The sequence below is a fragment of the Durio zibethinus genome, chromosome 14 (genome assembly GCF_047325235.1).
Source record: "Durio zibethinus cultivar Kanyao isolate XHJ-2024 chromosome 14, ASM4732523v1, whole genome shotgun sequence".
Classification (NCBI taxonomy): domain Eukaryota; kingdom Viridiplantae; phylum Streptophyta; class Magnoliopsida; order Malvales; family Malvaceae; genus Durio; species Durio zibethinus.
In genome coordinates, this window is record NC_143175.1 from 1,017,475 (window position 1) to 1,038,856 (window position 21,382).

Sequence of the window (21,382 nt, forward strand, 5' to 3'; positions counted from 1 at the left end):
TTCCTGATGCTTACATGCCACGTTCATGTACGATTGCATTGTCGACTTCAGGTTCCTTTTGTTAAACGCCGGCATTGTGGGAGGGTTCACATACTAATTGGAAGTGTGGTTCGTTGATTTAAAAAGCTACTGACTGATTGATTCAAGTAATATGACTGGCTTACTGTGCGGCCATGGTAACTCTCTGATTTCTTCCCTACTAGTGTACATGTTGTAAATTGATATTTATAAGTACGAATGATTTGTGAGGACATTTCTTTCTGTGCTGTGTAACATTATTCATTCTTCAAAGAAAAAGAAAAAATAATAAAAAAGAAAATGAATTACTGTACACTGTGTTCTTTTTTATTTGAAGGAGAGGTATCCTGACAAACTCTTTTAAGTAAGGGACACGTATCAATTATTGAGTAAAATGTTCGGGTTTCAAATTCGGAAAATTTGGTTTCATCTATTTATACTGTTTGAAAGATAACTGTCTGCTTTGTACCATATGAACCTATTTGATTTCAAGTGTTTCCAAATCGCCACAGCTCTCAGCAACAAATTAATCAGCAGGCTACTCTTGGGTCCTTTTGAGGATTTCTAGTTTTCAAGAATAAGCCGAACAGTAGATACCAGACAAAACAAGAAACTTGTAGTACTACATGAATTATATACATCCTACACTATTTACGAGTACTGTATAGGAGAACACCTTCATCCCAACTTTTCTCCTTGATGAGCTTTCTCTCTGTTTCTGTCCATTTACAAAACTTTGGATACCCAAAAACATCCTGCATCTTTGTAGCCTTGTGGCCTGCCATGGCAGCTACGTTTATGGCATGAAATCTGCCACGGAATTTGCCCCCACCTAGACACCCTTCCTATCAAAGGAGTTAGACAGGGAGTGGTCCCTTCAACTCTAACCAATCGCTGAGATACTCTTTCATCATCTATCCCCATCTTCCCAAAATCTTCACTATATATTTATGTATGCACTTCCCTAGAGGAAATATGGCTACATGACAGTATTGACTGGTTGCCAAAGAAAACTTGGAAGGGCTCACATAGGCCCCTGTGACTATGGAGATTGGAGCCATTTTTTGGTGTCCAGTCCCCCTGGAGAGGGTCCCTTTTTTGTCGTTTTAAGGGCTTGAATGGACTATTGAATATGCCACGGAGGGTCCCCAACTTTTGGCCTTAAACCAACCTAATTGCTAACTGATGAGTTGTTCTGATTAACCTCTTTGCCAGGCAATGATTTATGGTTCAGTTGGAACACGTCATATTGTCAACTGTTCTTCAAATGCATTTGATTCGGAGAATCTTGGAGGAATTTGTCTTTGATCTTGGAAAAGGCTATGGCTTCTGAATTCCCAGGATTTATAATTTCAAACTTTTTTTTTTATCTACAAAGATAAATTGAATTTAAAATCGAGGTTTAGCATCCAATAAATTTAAATTTTAAATTTTGATACTCGTAATTTTTATTATATTTTTATATTATAATTTCTTTTTTTTATAAAAAATAAAAAGGTTAGAAATCATCTTTGAATGAATCATGATACATACATTTATTATCGAACCAAATAACTCAGTTCGAAACATTCAAAGTTAGAAGGGCATATTTCCACAATTTTGTGACAACAAAATCATGCATCATTTGAATCTATAAACGGATGCAAATGAAAATCAAGGCATATGCCCCTATCCATAATGCTCTAACTATAAGACACGTTTGCAAAAGCACAACAATGTAAAAATCATGTGTGTCCTTGCAAAAGCATGAAATCCCTAAAATCAAAAAGGAAAATGATTCCTTTACTTTCATCATGTGAAAGATGAAATAACCTTGAGAAAATAATAGCCAAAAAGCAAAGATTTTAGAGCATATTCTATGGCCAGATGTCCCTATTTAACCACTCCTAACCAGTTAATCTATGAAAAATATTACCCAATCAGACAACAACAACATTGCATCGAACAACTGTGGCATGAAGAGCAGCAACAGGATAAGATTCTTGAAAAGATTGACAGCATATAGGCATAAAATGCGAAGGGATAAGAGGGAAGAAACTTAACAGGATAGTGGGTAAAGTAGAAATGGATAAGCGCCTGTAATAACAACAGGTAAGCGCCTGTAATAACAACAGGTCCAACTTGTTTTAATATATATATATATATATATATATATATTATTGATCCCATTTGTTTTTTTAAGATAGGGATGTAAATTTACAACAGATGTTGGCATAGACTAAAAAACAACAAACATTTTTTTTCAACAGTTGCCTAGTCTGTATGTTGATAGAGTGGATCATGGTTCATATCTTAATAATCTCAAATAAAAAAAATAAACAACAGCATCACTCTTCTACTATTTTCTTTCAGAAGAGACAAAATTTTACCCAAAAACAAAATATCTCTCATGCAAAGATGAACCATGGTTTTCCCATCACTTTCAGTTTCTTGCAAAATTGGCTTGAAAATGTGGGTCTTTTTCATCCCATGTTATTAGTTCTTGCAAAATTGTAAAAACAGTTTTACATGTAGTCTTTTCAATGTCCTAATTACCTTGAAGAAAAAAGTCCTCATTCCAAAGCAATAAAATCTTGAATATGTCAGCAAATAAGCATATGCTTGCCCCAATAACAATGACCCAACCTTCTTCTGTCTGGTCTGGTGGCACCAAATTTACTCAAAAGTATTTATTTTTGGTTTCTTGAGACATGAACCAATGAGAAATTGTGTGAAAATATTTGTTTCTTTTGCTGCTGCTATAATGTTTAAGATATTGGATATTACTGCTGACAGTGGAATAAATTAGCTAGAACTGAATGAGGTGTTGGCAGTAATGCCATATGAGGCTGGTTGGCACTTTGCAGAGGAAAACAAAATAATAAACAAGTGACGAAAATGATGGGGAGAGAAACAGCAATAATTACCGAAAGAAAAAGATGGGAAGGTGAATGGTACGTGGAATCAAGTTTTGGATCTTGTGATGCTTTTTTATATATAAATTTCAGAGTTTTCAACTTGCTCATAAATGATGATGTTAAATAGAGGAGGCAAAGAAAACAGAAACACAAACCCAGAGGAGAAAGGGAAAAAACAACAAAAGAGAGAGAGAGAGGTGTGACTTCACATAAACTGTAGTTATTTATAGTCCACTTACTATAATATCCATTTAATCAGGCTCAGCTTTCCTCTCATTTCAAGGCAAGAACATGATATAATTCTGAAAGATCTGCTAGTGGGAAAAGACAACTTAAAAGCTAGCTGCAATGGATGTGCTTCAGTTGCAAAAGCAGTTCGTTGACTACAGAGCTTCACTCTATCATGAGGTTATTATTTTTTTTTTTTTGTTATATTAACAACTGTAGACAATAGTCTTGAAGGAAAGTTGCTTTGTTTTGCTTTCTTGCTTTTGGATTAGACTTTTGGTAATGAGTTCTTGTTCTACGAGTAGGGTTTTCTGGATGAGCAATTTACCCAACTTCAGGAACTTCAAGATGAAAATAACCCAGATTTTGTGGTTGAAGTGGTGTCTCTTTTCTTTGAGGATTCTGAGAGACTTCTCAACGAACTGACTAAAGCTCTGTGAGGATTTCACTTTCAATTTTTTAACAGTTTCTTTTGTTGTAAACTGAACTATCAAGGACTCTATATTCTGCTATGGTTAACTCTTGACATTTCTCCTTTTTTTTTTTTTTTTTTGATTTATGTAGAGAGCAGCAGAGCATAGATTTCAAAAGGGTGGATGCTCATGTTCACCAGTTGAAGGGTAGCAGTTCCAGGTATTTTTCTCGTTTTCTTTATTTTTTATCCTCGGTTTCTAATTATAGCTTCAGTTGAGAACTCTTTCCATTTTGGTTAAATCTCGTTTGCCCCCACTTGTTTCCAGCATGAGAAACACCATATGCACATGTACCACCATGATCTTTGCTGTTTCTCTGTGGGAGAAATATTAATTTTCCTGATGGAATCTTATTTAGATTCATAAGCTTTTAATCAGCTAAAATCCATTCAAATGCCATTGACAGAATGAGTTAATGACAAAGTTCTGTCACTGTAAATTTCCTTTCACAGAGTTTATATTGATGCACAACTCTTAACATTTGTAATGTTGCTGTAATAACTTTGTACTTCTTAAATTTGTATTTTATAGTCATCAGTTTTCACTTGTATGTCCCACACCTGTTGTCATACAACAAATTGTTCTTCATATTTCTGTCATAGTTCTTTCATGGGTAAAATGTTCTCAAATTAACAGCATTGGTGCTCAGAGAGTTCAGAAAGTCTGCATAGCCTTCCGCAACTATTGCGAGGAGCAGAATATCGAAGGGTGAGTTTATTTTATGCCTCAGATCATTTTTGTTGATGTTAATATAGTTTTCAGAAGTTTCAAATTTTGATGTCTTGTATAGGTGTCTTAAATGTCTGCAACAAGTGAAGCATGAGTATTCCCTTGTGAAAACCAAGTTTGAAACTATGTTCCAGGTAAGGTTGAGAAATCTACCTCTTCAGAAGAGATATTCTTTTACCAAACAGGTTTTTATTCCAAGAATTGATTTTCCATTTGTTTGAGTACTGCAGCTTGAACAACAGATCTTGACTGCTGGAGGCTCAATTCCTGTGTAATAGTACTCATCTGCAGAGAAAAAACAAGGGAGCAAAATGGGATTTTGGCTATGTAGAAAAGTTTTTCTCGTCTTTGTTGCTTTTCTTGCTGTTTTAGCGGGGTACCTAAGCTACTGAAGGGTTCTTATCTACTTTCGAGCTTAAGCTTGTATCATGTCCAGTGTATGAGCAATGACAAAGAATGTGAATAAACCCTTCCAGCTGATCTTTCCTTTCCATTCCTCTCTGTTTGTTGATCATTGAGTTTCTTTGCTCTGATAATTATCAATCGATTTAGGAACAAAATATGGAGAAATTAAACAAATCTTATCAGGAATCCTCCATCCTTTGGAGCAAACTTTGACTCTTGAGATCAGAAATGTTGGCTTAGCCAAAAAGAACTTTCACTTTCCATTAAAATGAGTTGCAACTTACATCTAGAGAACTGCTGCTGAAACAGGGCCTCACCAAATCTTGACCCAGCCCCCCAGACAATCGGCTTCTTGTGTTTCATGTTGGTATGTCTCTGAAGCACAAGCATTCGAGCAAAGCAGGAGCAGCATGATGTGGATCATTCTATCAACTCGTAGAACAAGAACAAGCTCTTCCTCTTTCATTTTTCTACTAATCCAACAGTAACTACACAGCATAGTCCTCTTTAACCCTTTAAAGCATAGTTCAGACCATGAATCTTATACTCACCTGGTTTGTCTGAAGCAAGGTCGAGGCAGCTCTTAACCATGCAAGTGTCAATTTTCACATTAAACCCAAAAAAATGTAAAAAATTTGAATGACCGGCTAAAATGAAATGGATATACATACAACAATTTTGGTCAATAAGTTCAACAACCATGTATGTACATGGAGATCTTGAAAAACGAACAAAATGCATTGACCAAATAAATATTGTCACCGACCATTCAATGTTACAGACAAGATATCTCATTGACCTACTTTAATAATTATACAATAGTGGTTACCGTTGCATTTTAGGCATTGAAAATGAAGTCGAAACGCCATGTTGTTGGGGGTGATTTCTCTCCATAAAGTCTCATTTTTTTTATAATCACCATTGATCAGTGATCTCTGTTACATTCATTGAACATGATTATTTTATAAGGTCAACTGTTTTCGCATGAGTGGGATGTCCCCTTAATCAGCTGGTAATCCTGCAAGCAAAGCCAAAATACATGCTGTAATGACAGAATATCAAATAATTTTCTTTCATCTTTCCATATTTTATAAAAATGGATATCATCATCACCCAACCAAATGACCGACCATCTACTTCAATCTTTTTCATGCTTTCAATTCCAAGATCGAACATATCACTATATTAATAAGAGGTTGATTCAAAATTTCAGGTAAAAATCCACCAGAATAAACTGGTTAGCTGGTTGCTAGGATTCATTAAACTTTACAGAATGATTCAAGAACTAAATGTAAAATCGCCTAGGAAATATAGCTTCTGAATCAGAAGAAGGAATTCACTGCAGAGAAATAGAAAAACAAAAGCCATGGGGGATGGCCAAATTTAAAAAGAAAAAAAAAAAAAAAAACTGTTCCAGCTGGGAGATTCCACTATATGTTGTATCATGCTAATATTTTAAGTAATAATATAAATGACAGACGAATCCAAGTTCAGGGCTTATATGCATTGTTCATGCACTGCCATGGTGTCACAATTACAAGTTACAGCCACTCAGACATTGAAAGACATGACGCAGTACATTTATGTTGAAGAACCAGGGAGCATGAACGTTTCTTACGCAACTAAAGGTTGGTACATGTCCAAATCATCACACGAGAGCATGATGCTAAGTGCAAAGGGCTGAAATGTAACTATCAGACCTGATAATATCTGAAACTTGATGGGAAAAGATGGTCCTATACATGCTGCAGTATTCATCAAGACTTGGAGTTTGTTTTGACCAACAACAATTGGAAAAGAAAGGATAAAAGACTGACTAACTCAGTTGAGTACCCTTTATAAGAATCTCGAGTTATGTTTAGTCAGAGAATCATTGCTTAATATATTATTCTATGATCACTTATATTCTGTATTTGAAGCATATCTGAATGTTTATTGAGACAGCATTCACAAAAGCACATCTTCAAGAAACATGTTAAATTCTGCATATTCATTTGAGGGAACAGTGGAAAGATTTCCTTTGTCATAGACGTATATAAGCCTGTGTCCAACAATATAACTCCCTGCATCAGAAAATATAAGTAGACAATGTCATTAATGATCCAGGCTTTAGGGTATTCTCTTCCAGGGAGACTGATGTTTCTGTTATGGGGGCAATGCTTTTGAACAATGAAATCAATACCCGTATTCCTCACCTGTGACTTACAACAAGACTGTCATGATATTGTTTATTCTGTGCTAAATTTGTCAAAGGTCCATTGGTCAACGTACTGATCTTTGATCCTGGATCCAAAGACCACTACAGACTGCCAAACATCTTGTGCTGATGGTTGCCTGAGTTCAGGATTATCAGTATCTCCAGGACAGAGTTTTCTGATGTGTATCTGAAAAAGTGATCAACAGGCCACATACATTTAACTTGTTTTTACTCATTCATGTTTTGCGTCATATATGTATTTGAAGTGTTATCGTAGTTTTATTTTGGATTATATCTTGGATGCTAACCAGGGATAATGCCTACACAACTGGCAAAGAGGGGTCAAAGGATTTAAAATGTGAGTTTCCATATTTGAACATTCAACAATTTGCACATATAAGGATGCAAATCTGAAGCCTGGAAATGTTACCCTCTAGGACTTCGAGGTAAGTCAAGAAAAGAGCAAGTCCATATAGTGTGCCAGAGACTGAGTCCAAGTAACCACCACTACCATAGATTTTGTCTTGGCTTGCCCTACCGCAAATGCTTCAGCAAGACCAACTGGAATGTCATTGTGGCCCATCATATGTACGTGGTGCATCATGTACAACATCTATTGTTGCAGGAGTTGCCCAGCCTGTTGAGCTTCAAGAGATAAAAGAGAGCAAAACCATCATGGGTATCAACATCTGTATCGACCAGAACCCGATTGACGCTGACGATCATCAGGATCCACAAGAGCTAACCAAAGTCCCTAGTCCTCCAATCATGGTTACCACCCATGTCACTCATTAAATATATCACACAACACAATCAAACAAACTTCCATTAGTATCCTCCCATGCAAACTTCCATTAGTGACTTAAACATTGAACTTTATCAGTCTATCTCCATATCTCATTTCTCCACCATGAAAACCCTAGCCTTCAAAATCCAAACTCCATCTCCAGGTACTCTCAAAGCCGAAAACGGCCAAAAAGAAGCTGACCCATCAATCCAAAAACCCCGAACTACAAAACCCATCCCAGGAAGCCCATGACCCTGCCAAAGATTCAACATTTACAAAATCTTCCAATCCTTTGAGCCCCCAATCTTCCATGGAAGATCCTAATGAGAAGCTCCAAAATCTTAAGTCTCTTAACTCTTTACTTGTCAAGGAGGCATTTGAAAGGAGACAACAGATTGAGTACTTGGTTCAAGCCAAAGAAGCCCTTGAGGTTGAGTTGAGTGAAAGGAAGCAAATTCAGGGTGAGGAGAGTGAGAAAAATGTGAGCTTGGAGTTGCAAAATGGTTTGCTTTTGGTTTATATGGAGACCCAAACGAAGGAAATGGGTGTTGAGAGGGAAAGGGAGATTGGGGCGTTGAAAAGTAAGGTGAATAGACTAACGGGTAGTCTTGAAAATGAGAGAGAGGTTGAGTTTGGTTTGTAAAGAGAGAGATTTGGCAAGGAATGATTTTGAGTTGCAGGTTAATGAGGGCAGTTTGATGAAAGAGAAGCTGATGGAAATGGAGAAAAATGAGAGGAAATTTGTGGAAGAGATTGAGAAACTGAAAGTGGAATATGATACTTTGGTTGAGGAGAAAGAAGAGTTGAAGAAGATGAATAATTTGATGGTGAAGGAGAAAGATTTGCTGGAGAAAAACATTAAGGATATGGTAAAGGAAGTTGAGAATTTGAGAAGTCAGATTGAAGGGGTTGTGAGGGAGAAGGAAGAGATTGAGATGGAGGAAAATGAGCAAAATGTGAAGATTGATGAGATGGAAAAGGAAATGTGGAAAATGGGTGAGGTTATATTGAGTTTGAGGAAGGAAGAGGGGATTTTGCGGTCCAAAGTTTTTGAGTTGGAAAAGAATTGCGGTGAAGCTATGGATAGGGAGGCTGAACGGGCAATAGAGATTGGTGCATTGGTGGAAGAGAAGAGAGCAAAAGAAAGGAGCATTGAGAGGCTAATGGATGAAAAGAATTTTGTCTCAAGATCATTGGAGGTGACAACGGTGGAGTCAGAGGATAGGCTGAGAAGAATTGAGAAATTATTGGAGGAAAGTGATGCAGCTAGAATAGTGCTGGAAATAAATGAGAAGTAATTAAAGGACATGCAGAAGAAGATTGACGAATTGCTTGGAGACAAAATTGAGTTGGAGAAGGTCAGAGTTAGTCATGAGAATGAAAATGTTGAGTTGCGTAAAGAAGTGAGTGAGCTGACAAATGTTGTGAATAGGCTGCAAGAGGCATGCAAGAATCATGAAAGAAGAACAAAGGATTGGTTTCTGAAGTTAGCCGTTTTAGAGATTCATTTGATCAAGTAACACTTGAGAGGGACAATGCATTGAAAGGATTGGCTGAGGAGAAGCAGAATGGTGTTAACTTTAGATTGAAAGTTTCAGAAAAGGAGAAGATGCTTGAGAAAACTGCCGAAGAGCTGGCGCAGAAGAGAACTGAGTGGCAGAACCTAATCTAGGAAAAGAAGGAGATGGAGAGTCACTTTGGATCAATGAATGACGATAAAGATAGGCTGCAGAAGGACCTTTTGGAGGCAAACAGAAGTTTTAATGATTTGAGGGCTAAAATGGATTCAACCAGCATTAATTATCAGCAAGCATTGACTCTGTTAAAGAACACTGCTTCACGGTTATGTCAATCTAAAGGTGAAAATGCTGGAAAGGTGAAGGAAGAAGAAGCTGCTATTGCTGAACAGAAGCTTGAAGATGAAATTGAAGCATTTGCAGCAGAATTAGAAGCAATCAAACAAGCATTTAGAAATAAAGAGACTGTGGCTCAAGACTTGAAGCAGAAACTTGATTTTATGGAGAAATCTATGTTGGAAGCACAGAAGAAAAAGAGTTTCTGGACTTTTTTCTCCTCAGCAACAACTCTTTTGGTTGCAGTATCTATTGCATATGCTGCAAGAGGACGCTGAGTGGTTTGGTTTATTGGTTAATTTTGTTTCTAGCACAAGTTTTTCTTACTTCTAGGATTAACTGATAAAACACTACGTGAAAACATGCTATGTTGCTACTTTTGAACTTGAGCTCAGTGATAAATAATGCTTTTTAGATAAGTCAATAATCATAACCTCAGAGGATGCTTTTTAACTGCTTTATGAGCATAATTCCTATATGTTAATGCTTCATATTTTTTGGTTCTATTGGTCTGCCGTGTGCTCATATGTTACTCCATTGCTTACACTCTTTGTTTGAGGAAAGTTAAAAAATGAAAATTGCAGGCTATATCAGGTGAACCAAATTGATGATATATGCCATCAAATCAGTTAATATGAAGCAAAAATTTTCTATTTCTTAAACTAGCGCATTCCAAGGACTCTTTTCTTGCTTGATTTGAATATGGTAGTTGTTTGAAGTTCTATGCATTCATTGACTAGGTATGCTCTCTGATGACTATTTCACTGGAACATTTATAAGCAAACTACATCTCATACAATTACTAATATTTATGCTTCACTTTTATGGTAGGTAGACTTAGATTTTGGGAGTTGAACCTTTTGTGAGTTCATTGTACCTGGTTCTACACGTCCAATCATTTTGGTGCAGTAGCTATTATTGTTTTGGACAATCATATGGTACAGCCCTTCAAAACAAGTCATGTATGGTATAATCTATAGACCACAAAGTCTCAACATTCAGAGCTTAAGAAGGTAGGCAATGACAAAACTTGAAAATGAGCCGGCTATTGGCAAATGGTAGGTAAGTTTTGGTTGTGACATTGATATCCCACAGAAACTGGTGTAGAAATCAGATTTTATCCAACACCCTTTTTTGCAGCAATCTCAAAAGATACCATCTATATCTTGATAAGGAGAGAATGCAGGCCACCCTGCAAAAAGCACTGTCATAATGTCATCTGATTCATATTGTGGCACTATAGTGTAGAGAAAGTCAGGCACAGCCATAGTATTTCATTCACTTTCTTCCATGGCCATCATAAAGGCATAATAATTCTGTAAAATTTGACTGGACCTACAGCAGTCAATCCTTTCATTTTCATATTCAAGACCACATTACCGTAAATCTCTCAATGTATACAGATCGTTATCCTAAAGATTTGACATTTTTATATTCTGATGCATGGTATCATCCTGGTCGGAAAAAGGGATTGGCTTTAGAAAGGTAAAATAGGTGAAAAACTTTGAATGCTGGGGAACTTTTAAATTGTTTTAAGTTATAGCAGGTCCAAAGTTTTGTGCTTTCATTTGGAGGACCTGTATCAAAAGATGCGTTTTATGATTAAACTCTTAAACCATCAATAATCAAGTTGGAAATTTATTAGTTGAAATTTCACGTGATGCATATGCAATCCTAGTCAGAAAACATGATTATAAACAAAAACAATCCATTATGTTATTCGAAATTTTGAAGGAGAAAATAAATAAATAAATAAAGAGGAATAGATTAAGCAGAAATGTAGATGGCAACAAATTGTGGACAAAATAAAACAAACTTTAATTTTTATTCCAACTGTTTTTAGTAGGTCCAAAAAAGTCAATTAGACACGGCTTGATGTCTTCATCAAAAACTTAGCTGTTCTTCAACACTATGCTAATATTCTTTTAGCACTATGAAAGTAAATCCTAAAAAAAGGTCGGTGTGTGCTTCTCAAGTGGTCCACTTTAATGCATCCAAATTGCAACCACCATTGTGAAGGCTTTTTCCCTTTCCAAATAAGCCAAATTTTCTTTATTTTCTGCAGCTTCAAGCTCCAAATTACTCTTCCATTACGGGCATTCAAGAAAAGACAAGAATTCATCAAATCAATCTCAATCCATGGCAAAAAATAAAACGACTAGAATTTGCTTCCAATCATTTTTCAGTGTCCAGATATCGTTTAATGGATGAAATTGCAGCACGTTTTGATTCCTCATTCAGTCATCTCAAAATTATCTTCTGGGAGTGAAATTTGGCAGATATTGTTTTTAGGTGTTCGTTCTAATCAATCATTCAGCCAAAGGTTCACCCAGCCCTTCAGGATTAAACATATGGATAAGCCAAAAAGCTGCGAAGTCACTGTTTTTGTGCAACCCTGAGTGGAACATACACATTCCATGAATAAGAAGCTTGAAGCTCATCAACACAGTCTGATCCTTCACCCCAACAATCAAACATTAATTCAGTTTCATGGAATTTGCACTGCCCCCTTATTTTAAATGCTCAAACCTGTTTAATTTGAAAGATCAAAGTTGTGAGTTTATACTACAAATCCAAGAGGAAAAATCTTGCTATCAGAAGGTTCCAGGAAACCAGTAATTTTGAAGTAATATAGTGATCAAGAGTTCAAGGCTCTGCCTTGCTTGTCTACGGCAAAATATAAACAACAGACATGATAAGTCAGAAATCTCTAATTTAAAATTTCTCAAACTTATAGAACATAGTTGTATTTACACTTGCCAAGTAGAATGTCAAACAAGAATATAGAAAACAGAATACTGAACCATAAAAGTGAGGGGAAAAAAGAACTAAAAGACAACGGATGAGACAACATTAAGCAAACACCTTTATATATACTAACATATATGTATAAATATACTGAGCCACAACACCATGAAACCTTTCTAATCCATGTCCTAAAATTAGCTTATGTAACATTAGCCCAGGTCCGATCTCTGATCTAGGCACCGAATGTTATCCATATATTCCTGTCTTCTTCTCCTTTGTGGCAAGAAGCCAGAATTTGTAAGTCTTAGGCTTAGTGGTCTGCTAAACATAGTACAAGCCTCTAACCGCGCAAGAGCTTCATCAAACTGTAACACCCAAAGTCAAGGTGATTGAATGCAGACCAGAACACATCCTTGACCAGCTACATGCTGAAATTCCTTTTCTTCACCAGATAACCAAGCCCGGTAGTCTGTAAATCAGGAAAATGCAGAGCTCAAGAGAGCCAACTAGCAATAACGCCATGATTAATATGAGAGTAGGTAGTAATATTACTACACAATCATAAACTCAAACTTCTTAATCACCACAAGTGGAACGTGGAGCTCCTGCCCTTTATGGCTGCCTATAAGTAAAGTTAATTCTATTAACGGTTAGAACTCACAAATATACTTATCTCACCCATAACAGTATGGAAATGATTGTTATTCGGCAACAAGTAGAAACCAATTGTTGCCTGTTCCAGATATAAAAGTTTAACCTCTTGGCCAGCCTTTTTGAGTCCTTCAACATAAGCCAATTGCCAATCCTGAATAAGGTCCAAGCCAGCAACCACAACTAAACTCTTTGGAAATTTGATTCCTTCAAGACTTCTACCATTAGGACCGAAAGGATTACATGCAGGATGGTCTCTGTCTGCTCCTTCAGGGAGAAAAGCTCTCCAGTACCAGTCCCGGTCTTGTAGAGTAACAAAATATTTGCCATCTAAATGCTTTTCAGATTCAGTTCTTTCTTGTCCACCAAACATTGGATTGAGCAATATATTTCCCAATACATTAATTCCTGATTCTATGGCTCGTGCAGCAACATGGTGCACAATGTTACCACCAGAGCTATCTCCAGCCAAATATATATGTACCTTTGAATCTTTCTGACTTTGAAGCCATGATCTAGAGTTAACCCACTTAAGAGCAGTCCACCCATCATCATAAGCACACGGATATCTATTTTCGGGTGCACGCCGATAATTCACAGATACCACAACAGCCTTACAAATAACTACCAATCGGCGACATAGAGTGTCGTATATAGCACTATTTGCTGAGGAATGTGCAAAGCTTCCACCATGAAAGAAAATTATAACAGGGACAACCTCAGCCGTAACAGGCTTTGCAAGTTCAAAAATGTTCGGCTGAGGCTCTTCAGCAGTAGCTGGTCTATAAATCCGACTAAGGAGGTTTGTACCGCGATCAATGATGACATCAAATGAGAAAACCCCATCAACCGGGTTTGCATTAGCAAGGACTTTCCTATCAAGAAACTCTGCCAAGTGACGATTGAAAGTGCCATCAGGTCGACGAAGAAGATTGTAAGCCAACTTAAAATTGGATATAAGGACCCATGTATTTAGGGGAACCACCATCTATTCAGATACAAAGGTAAGAAGTAAATCAAAAAAGAGCTTCATCTTCCCAAGAAACAAAGTGCAGTAGATATACATACAGCAATCAAGACCTCATGAAATCAAATCTAAAACAAAGAAGATTATTCCTTACCAATTTATATTGACTGTCTAAAGTTACCTCATAAATGAACAGAAAACCCTAGAGAACCCAGAAATTAACTGTACTCACTCTCTCAAGATTCACAAAAAATAGTTAAACAATAAACTAAGATGCAAATAACCAATTCAAAATTGGCCATGTAACTCCATAATTTTAACAAATTATTCAAGTCAACTGTTATCCTCCAAAAATGGTGATCCAAACCAACAACACGTAGGACTCCACCAACTTATATAATCTTCAAAATCCAATCAAATCCCCGAATAAAACTATCCTAAAGATTGAACGAAAATCAGAAAATTTCAACTTTCTTGGAGAAAAAAGAAAGCCACAAACCAATATCACAAAAAACCAAAAACAAAAACAAAACAATCAGCAAAATCATATATGATATTTAAGCTCAAAAAGGAAACTAAATTGCTCCATACCCCAAAAGCAGGAAAAGAATCAATTTTTAACAACTCAAAACCCCCAAAATTTAAAAAAAAAAAAAACCTTGGATAAAAAAGATTTGATAAGACTACAAGCTCTAACAAAAAATCAGCTAAAACTCAGCTTTATTCAACCAAAAAAAGCCAAAAATATACATATCAAAATCCATCTTTGACAACCCAATTCTGGAAAGAAATGATAAAAATTGAATAAAAAACGCAAAGAAGGAAAAAAGATCGTACCTTGCACTCATTGAGGTTGACTTCATTACTTCCAGCCATTTCCCCTTCTTTAAAGACTCGAAAACAAAACACAATAGCTTAAAGAAGATCCTTTTGAAGAACAACCCAAAAACCCACAATTCATATCACAAACCCAAATAAAAAAACAACCCAACAAAGATTTTAATCTTTTCTTTTTCTTTTTTCCACTCGAAGATCCCTCCTTTTTTTCTTTTTTCACCCTTTTTTCTTCTGTTCAACTCATTATCAAGTTCATAAGCAAAAAAACAAAAGCTTTTTTTTTTTTGTAATAATCTCTTAAAAAGATAACAGTGAAACACAGAGTAAACGATAAATTATAAATCTCACTGCAATAAAACAGAGAGGGTTGAATGTGTGTTATTGAGCGAGTGGGTGGAGGACATGCACAACGCGAATGTGGACATGAGAGAAGACAAAGCCACCGCCCGTAAGATAGCTGTTCTATGGGTCCCATAAATTTTGATTTAATTAATATATTTTTTCAATATTTTTATTTTTTTAATCATAAAGAACTTTAAATCTTTTTTGGCCAAAAAGAGCCTCGTAAACGATTGATCGGTTCATAATTTTCGACGCGGGATTATTTTGGATAAATTAATATGCTATTAGAGTAGATATTTAAAAATTATATATTTAAAAAATTTTAAATATAAAAATTTTTTATAATCAAATATGTTGTAGGATAGAAAGAATTTATATATTAAAAACTTTAAAAAAAAGTCTATAACTTTCATAAGTAAATTTTCTTTTATTTATAATTGTTTGTTTTATTAATAAATTTTAAAATATTATTTGTGATTGTTAAGTTTTAAAATGTTTAATAAATGAATATAAATAAATAAAAATTAAATTTATTTATGAATTGTTCGTTGAATAATTTATTCAATTATATTTTTTGAGTTAATGAATCAAATATAAAAAAATCTTATTTTATTTATGATTTATTTTTTAACTAATAAATTTTAAAATATTATTTATAATCATTTATCAAATTTAACAAATATATAACATTAAATAAAAATTGAGTATTTTCAATAACTATTATCATATATTTCGTTTATTTACACTTTTATCTAGTCACTTTTAATTTTATCAAATTAGAGTAAAAATTTTTATATTTATCAAATTTAAAAATTTAGTCCCTATACTTACTAAAATCTCATTCAAAAGAGTCGAGTTAGAAGTAATTAACAAAGTCTAAGGCAAATCAATCCCGATTCAACCTTTCTCTCTTTTTTTTATTTTAAAATTAAAAATATACATTTTAAAAATTTTGAATACTTATTTAAATATTAATATAAAAAATAAATAATATGATAATGATTTACCATTTATGTCACATATAATTTCTTTTTCGATATTAATATCATATAAGCAACTTGGCTAATATTATTAGTATGAATTATCAAAATATTTCACGAAATGAAATTTTGAATGTTAAAAGTAAAATTTTTATTTTTTTAATATTAAATTAACAAAAAATATATATAATATATAGTTCCTTTATTTTTATTTTTTTCATTGTGAGCCCCATTCACCCAAAGAAAATCAATCTATAATGGCCCCAAATGACCAATCCTTAGATAATTGGCCCACCTCTATAGATTTTAACCCATTTTGATGATATGGATGGGAAGGACCCCATCCAAATAGGAACCATCCATCATATGAATTTCAAAAGGAGGATTTTATAAAAAAAAAAAAATCACAAAATGTCAGGGAATATGTGTGTTTATTTATTTATTTTTAAGAAGAGGGGAATCAAAGAAAAAGTACCCCTTGTCCTTTGCTAGAACAAGTACGTACGATTGAGAGTACTTATGAATAGGTTACATCTTTCTCTTTGATTGGTGGACATTTTGATATAAAACGCTTTTCAACAACAAGCCACATTTACAAAAATTCACACACATCCAAATTAACAACAAAATTATCAAATCCAATTGAAGGAAAATGGGTTCCAACTTTCAAAGGGAAGGGTACAAATCAAGTGTCTTGAATTTAAATTCAAGATATGAATATTTAGTTTAGTCTTTTAGAATTAGAGTTTAGTTTTTTTTTCATTTACATATTTAAGAATTGGTATGGCAACCCAAGATTAATCCTCTCATATTTCAAATAGTACTATTTCAATGTTGCATCTAATGATTAGGTGAAAATTTTTGAGTTCAAATTTTTTAAAAAATTTTAACTTTAATGTATAATATACTATTAATAAAAATTTTTATTTTAATTTAATTAATTTTGATATTTTATTTTGATATAAAAGTGAAGGATCAATATCCATCGCATGTCATATGCATACTTAATCTTTTTGACAAAGGTTTTTTTTTTTTTAATATTTTAATTTGATTAGCATAATCTTTTTATTATGCTTGAGTGTACATTATATTAGGTTAATCACATGGTCATTTTGGAATTTTGCATGAATTTCCAACTAAAGTATGATTTTTTTTAACTATTGTCATTAAATTAATTCATATCTTCAAATAATATGTAACTAATTATCAGCAAAATAATTGTTAAATGTAGCTCAATATCATAAAATATGGGATTAATCATGTCAGACTTATATTTACAAGCATTACTGTATATTTATATAAAAGAAAAAAATGATTTATGGTCATTTGATCTCAAAAACAATTTCAATGATTAACATTCATTCAACTTCGATGATAAATATTTTTATATTCGAACTGTTTGGTATTTTAAAGATTTTATTTTTTTTATAAAAAATTAAATACTTTATATTTTTCAAACATTTTGTAAAATGAAAACAAAATTATAATTAAGTGGATTGTCATGGCTATTTATATGTACAAGGGTTTATAGATTAGATCGGATATAATTTATGTTGGATTTATTTTTAATATTAATAATTTATATATTTATTTAGATTCGATTTGATTTAAATTTGAATCTCACAATTTTTTTGAGGTTCGATATAAATTAAAAAATAAATCTCAAACTCACATATTAAAATTATTTTATATAATTAAAATTTTTTAAAAAGTGTAATTAAATTAAATTTAATAAGATTATATTTAATTTACATATATATATAAATTAAAAATAAAATTTATATATATAAAAATTAAAAATAAAAACTATATAAAAATAAAAAATTAATTTAATTAAAAAATATATAGAGTTTTATTGTTAATTTTTATATATATAAATTAATTTATATATAATTCACGTATATATATATATAAATATCAAATATATAAATTAAGATCGATTTGAATTCAAATTTTAAAATTTTTATTCAAGATTCGACGTAAATTTTAAATGAATTAAAAAATTATATCTAAATTTATTTAATAAAATTTAATTTTTTATTTAAATTATTTTAAAAATTAAATAAAATTTTAAATTTAAACGAATAATGTATCCTTTGAACAAGTAAACATGAATGAAGTGGAATATTGTCCATTGTCCTTGCAATTCTCCTAAAAGAATATGCCCTGTTGGAAACACGTTGCATCAAATAATCATATAACAAAACAAAAATTTTATATATATTATTGCAAAAATGACTCATGAAGCAAAAACAAACAGCTGGCATCTCTCCCTGCTGTCATTGTCCATGGCCTTCACTGTCAAAGCCTCAAAGGGGCAGCTTTGGGGTCTTTTTACCATTATTGTTTTAGGCACCCATCTGTCCTTGCACTGTCCACAATGGTTTTTGAACTTCCATTGGCGTCTGTTGGGTCAACAACACGGAACACTTTTTGAATCTAGTGGCTTAGCTTCTTTCCACAAGGATGCAGATTAGAGGGGAAAAATTAAAAATTATAATATTGAATTAATTTTTTTATTTTATTTAAATTAAATTTGAATATTAAATACATATTAAATTTAAATCAAATTTTAAAAAATAAAAAATTTAATTCAATTAAATTATATATTTTTATTAATTTTATATATATTTTAAATTTTTATAAAATAAATTAATTATTTTATACTTAAATTTATTTGAATATATTAAAAATTATATTAAATAATACATTCAAAAATAAAAAATTTAAATTTAAAAAATCGATAAAATTCAATTCAAATTTAAATTAAATTTTATAATTTTATGTATTATTTAAAAAATTAAACCAAATTAGATCCGATCAAAAACATTATCATCCTTAAATCTTATTCCCCCATCCCTCAATTCTTTGTGTATATGTCAATGAACCAAATTTCACCACATCATTCTTCCTACTTTTCCTTTTAATATCTTTTGGCATTTCAGCAAATTTTGAACTCAAATCTCTAAAAGATGTCAATTTTTATGTGAATTGTATGATAAATTTAGCTTAAATTGGTACTTTGATGTAATTAAAAATTTATCTTCTTACTTTCTTAGATATATTGCTATAAGAAAACATTTCCACTATTTATGTAAAAAAAAATGCCAGACTTCTAATTATAAAGATGTTCTATTTTATAGTTGGCAAGCACATGTTTATTAAGTTATTTAATGTATATATATATATATATATATATATAATCCTAGAAGATTGGGTATTGACAAAAATTTGCCAAGGCCTAAGGGGAATCTCTTTGGCTTTTTAGGTTTGGAATGGTTGCATGGTTGGTGTTGGCAATGAGTAAAATTAGGAAGTAGATAACATTTCTAAATCAATAATTATTTTAGAGATATAAATGGATAGTAGATAAATAGATATATGTTATTGTTGGATTTATTTATATTAAATTTGAATAGTTACAAATGTATAATGAATGAATTCAGATATAAATTTATTATTCATGATGAATTTAAAATAAAATATGGATAATATTTATTTTATATTTAATATTTAAATTTGTTTTAATTTTAACAAACAGTGATGAATATATGAATTTATTATCTGTTTATGTATCAAAATATATAAAATTTATGTTTATGGAAGGTTTCGAATCTTAACAAATAATTTGTATTTATTATTAATTAAAAATGAATAAAAATTTTAAATTAATTTTTATTTATTTTATATTTATTTAAACCCTAAAGCCTAGGTTAAGTTCCATCTCATGATTTATATTTTGGGCTTTATAGGCCTAAAACAATGAAGTTTTGTGAATGATTTAAAGCCCAAAAACAAGAAGGTGCTTTTGAATAACTTTGGGCTCCTTTAAGAGGGCAACAATTGGGCCACGGGCACCTTTAACCGTACTCCGACACCGTTTTACCTACCCGACAAAGAACCAAACAAAATAAGAAGAAGAAACATTTTCCCGCGAAAACCTAAAAATTCTCCTGCCACGTTGGCAATCCTCGTGAACCTCCACTCCACCAATCAAATTCATCCAAGCTCTGCTATATAAACCACCGCAATCTACTCTTCTCAAACATTCAATTGATCTTAGGCCTCTGCTTCTACCATTTCCATCTTTGAACGAAAATTTAGGGTTAGAGATTGAAGATGAGTTCCATGGGAGGATCAACGAAAGGAGGGAGGGGAAAGCCAAAGGCATCGAAGTCGGTGTCGAGGTCGCAGAAGGCTGGGCTTCAGTTTCCGGTGGGGAGGATCGCGAGGTTCTTGAAAGCCGGGAAATATGCTGAGCGTGTCGGTGCTGGTGCTCCCGTCTACCTCTCTGCCGTCCTTGAGTACCTCGCTGCTGAGGTGCGTTTAAAGGAGTTTTTGATTGGTGTTTTGATTTTGGAGAAAGTTGGGTTTTTTTTGGTTACGATGTTAACGTTAGCTGATTTGGGTTGTTAGTTTTTCGGATAAAGTTGTGATCTTTGATAAGCTTGTTCGACCTTGATTACTTGGGTTGTTTTTTATTTGCTTAAGTTATCTCGAAATGTGTTTTTTGTGTGAATTTGGATTTATTTGATACTTTAATCGGCTTTCATAAGCCTTCTTTTGGCCTTGCATTCAATTCTTTTTACATGTTTCAGGTTCTAGAGCTTGCTGGAAACGCAGCGAGAGACAACAAAAAGAATCGGATAGTTCCAAGACACATCCAATTAGCAGTGAGGAACGATGAGGAGTTGAGCAAGCTTTTGGGTTCGGTTACTATTGCAAATGGAGGTGTTTTGCCCAACATTCACCAGACACTTCTCCCGAAGAAAATGGGAAAGGGCAAGGGTGATATTGGATCAGCTTCTCAGGAGTTTTAGGCCTTTTCTTAGTCTTTGTTTTGTTGGTTTTTTAATACAGTTGTATGATATAAAGATGTTTAGTTTTAGGGTTTTTTTATTTTGGGCTTTGAACTCCATATGTTATCTCTTGAGCAAAGCAGTTGAGCATATTAAGCTACTTATGTTAAATTTACCTAGTTCCTTTTTTCCTCTTCTCTCTGATTGAACTGAGAATTGAATCTGGCTTGCTTTGCCCTAAAGCTTTTGTTGTACAAGAATTGATTGATGTATCAGAAACTAAGAATTTTGTGTAAATCTCCTTGTTTTGAGCAAAACTGGACCAATGTTGGATTTTGCAGTGTGTACAATGCATTGCTCTTGGGCTCCTGCTCAGATGTGAATGAACGAAACTAGCTAAGATTATAAGTTGAATTAGAGGTTCCGATCATAACCTAGTTATCATCCATTTGTACGTGCAAGTACAGAAGA

General features: G+C 33.2%; 3 protein-coding genes and 1 pseudogene across 4 annotated transcripts; 3 read left to right on the plus strand and 1 right to left on the minus strand.

The window, feature by feature from the left end:
- Positions 1-3,022: 3,022 nt before the first annotated feature.
- On the plus strand, positions 3,023-4,838 carry LOC111294430 (histidine-containing phosphotransfer protein 1-like). Its single transcript, XM_022887723.2, has 6 exons — positions 3,023-3,323; positions 3,449-3,579; positions 3,708-3,776; positions 4,253-4,324; positions 4,407-4,479; positions 4,576-4,838. Exons 1-6 carry the CDS (start codon positions 3,264-3,266, stop codon positions 4,618-4,620), a joined length of 450 nt encoding a protein of 149 aa, XP_022743458.1. The 5' UTR covers positions 3,023-3,263; the 3' UTR covers positions 4,621-4,838.
- Positions 4,839-7,490: 2,652 nt separating this feature from the next.
- LOC111293807 (uncharacterized) lies at positions 7,491-11,000 on the plus strand (annotated as a pseudogene). The gene is made up of 3 exons (XR_016327204.1): positions 7,491-7,718; positions 7,871-10,649; positions 10,728-11,000. The product of XR_016327204.1 is annotated as an uncharacterized LOC111293807 (transcript).
- A 1,285-nt stretch (positions 11,001-12,285) lies between these two features.
- Positions 12,286-15,240, minus strand: LOC111295065 (gibberellin receptor GID1C-like). The gene is made up of 3 exons (XM_089743065.1): positions 14,791-15,240; positions 13,014-13,974; positions 12,286-12,804 (listed from the first exon to the last, which is right to left on the minus strand). Exons 1-3 carry the CDS (start codon positions 14,827-14,829, stop codon positions 12,716-12,718), a joined length of 1,089 nt encoding a protein of 362 aa, XP_089599191.1. The 5' UTR covers positions 14,830-15,240; the 3' UTR covers positions 12,286-12,715.
- Positions 15,241-20,145: 4,905 nt separating this feature from the next.
- LOC111295305 (histone H2AX-like) lies at positions 20,146-21,153 on the plus strand. Its single transcript, XM_022888733.2, has 2 exons — positions 20,146-20,432; positions 20,711-21,153. Exons 1-2 carry the CDS (start codon positions 20,232-20,234, stop codon positions 20,930-20,932), a joined length of 423 nt encoding a protein of 140 aa, XP_022744468.1. The 5' UTR covers positions 20,146-20,231; the 3' UTR covers positions 20,933-21,153.
- The last annotated feature ends 229 nt before the right edge of the window (positions 21,154-21,382 follow it).

Bases quoted from the DNA above. Each gene is read 5' to 3' on its own strand.
- LOC111294430 (XM_022887723.2), top strand. From the start codon at position 3,264: ATGGATGTGCTTCAGTTGCAAAAGCAGTTCGTTGACTACAGAGCTTCA. The intron at 4,325-4,406 runs GTGAGTTTATTT...TGTCTTGTATAG, and splicing joins GAGGAGCAGAATATCGAAGG to GTGTCTTAAATGTCTGCAAC. The intron at 4,480-4,575 runs GTAAGGTTGAGA...TGAGTACTGCAG, and splicing joins AGTTTGAAACTATGTTCCAG to CTTGAACAACAGATCTTGAC.
- LOC111295065 (XM_089743065.1), bottom strand. From the start codon at position 14,829: ATGGCTGGAAGTAATGAAGTCAACCTCAATGAGTGCAAG. The intron at 13,975-14,790 runs GTACGATCTTTT...GTATCTGAATAG, and splicing joins TCAACCTCAATGAGTGCAAG to ATGGTGGTTCCCCTAAATAC. The intron at 12,805-13,013 runs GTGAGATAAGTA...CCTGATTTACAG, and splicing joins TCATTTCCATACTGTTATGG to ACTACCGGGCTTGGTTATCT.
- LOC111295305 (XM_022888733.2), top strand. From the start codon at position 20,232: ATGAGTTCCATGGGAGGATCAACGAAAGGAGGGAGGGGAAAGCCAAAG. The intron at 20,433-20,710 runs GTGCGTTTAAAG...TACATGTTTCAG, and splicing joins TTGAGTACCTCGCTGCTGAG to GTTCTAGAGCTTGCTGGAAA.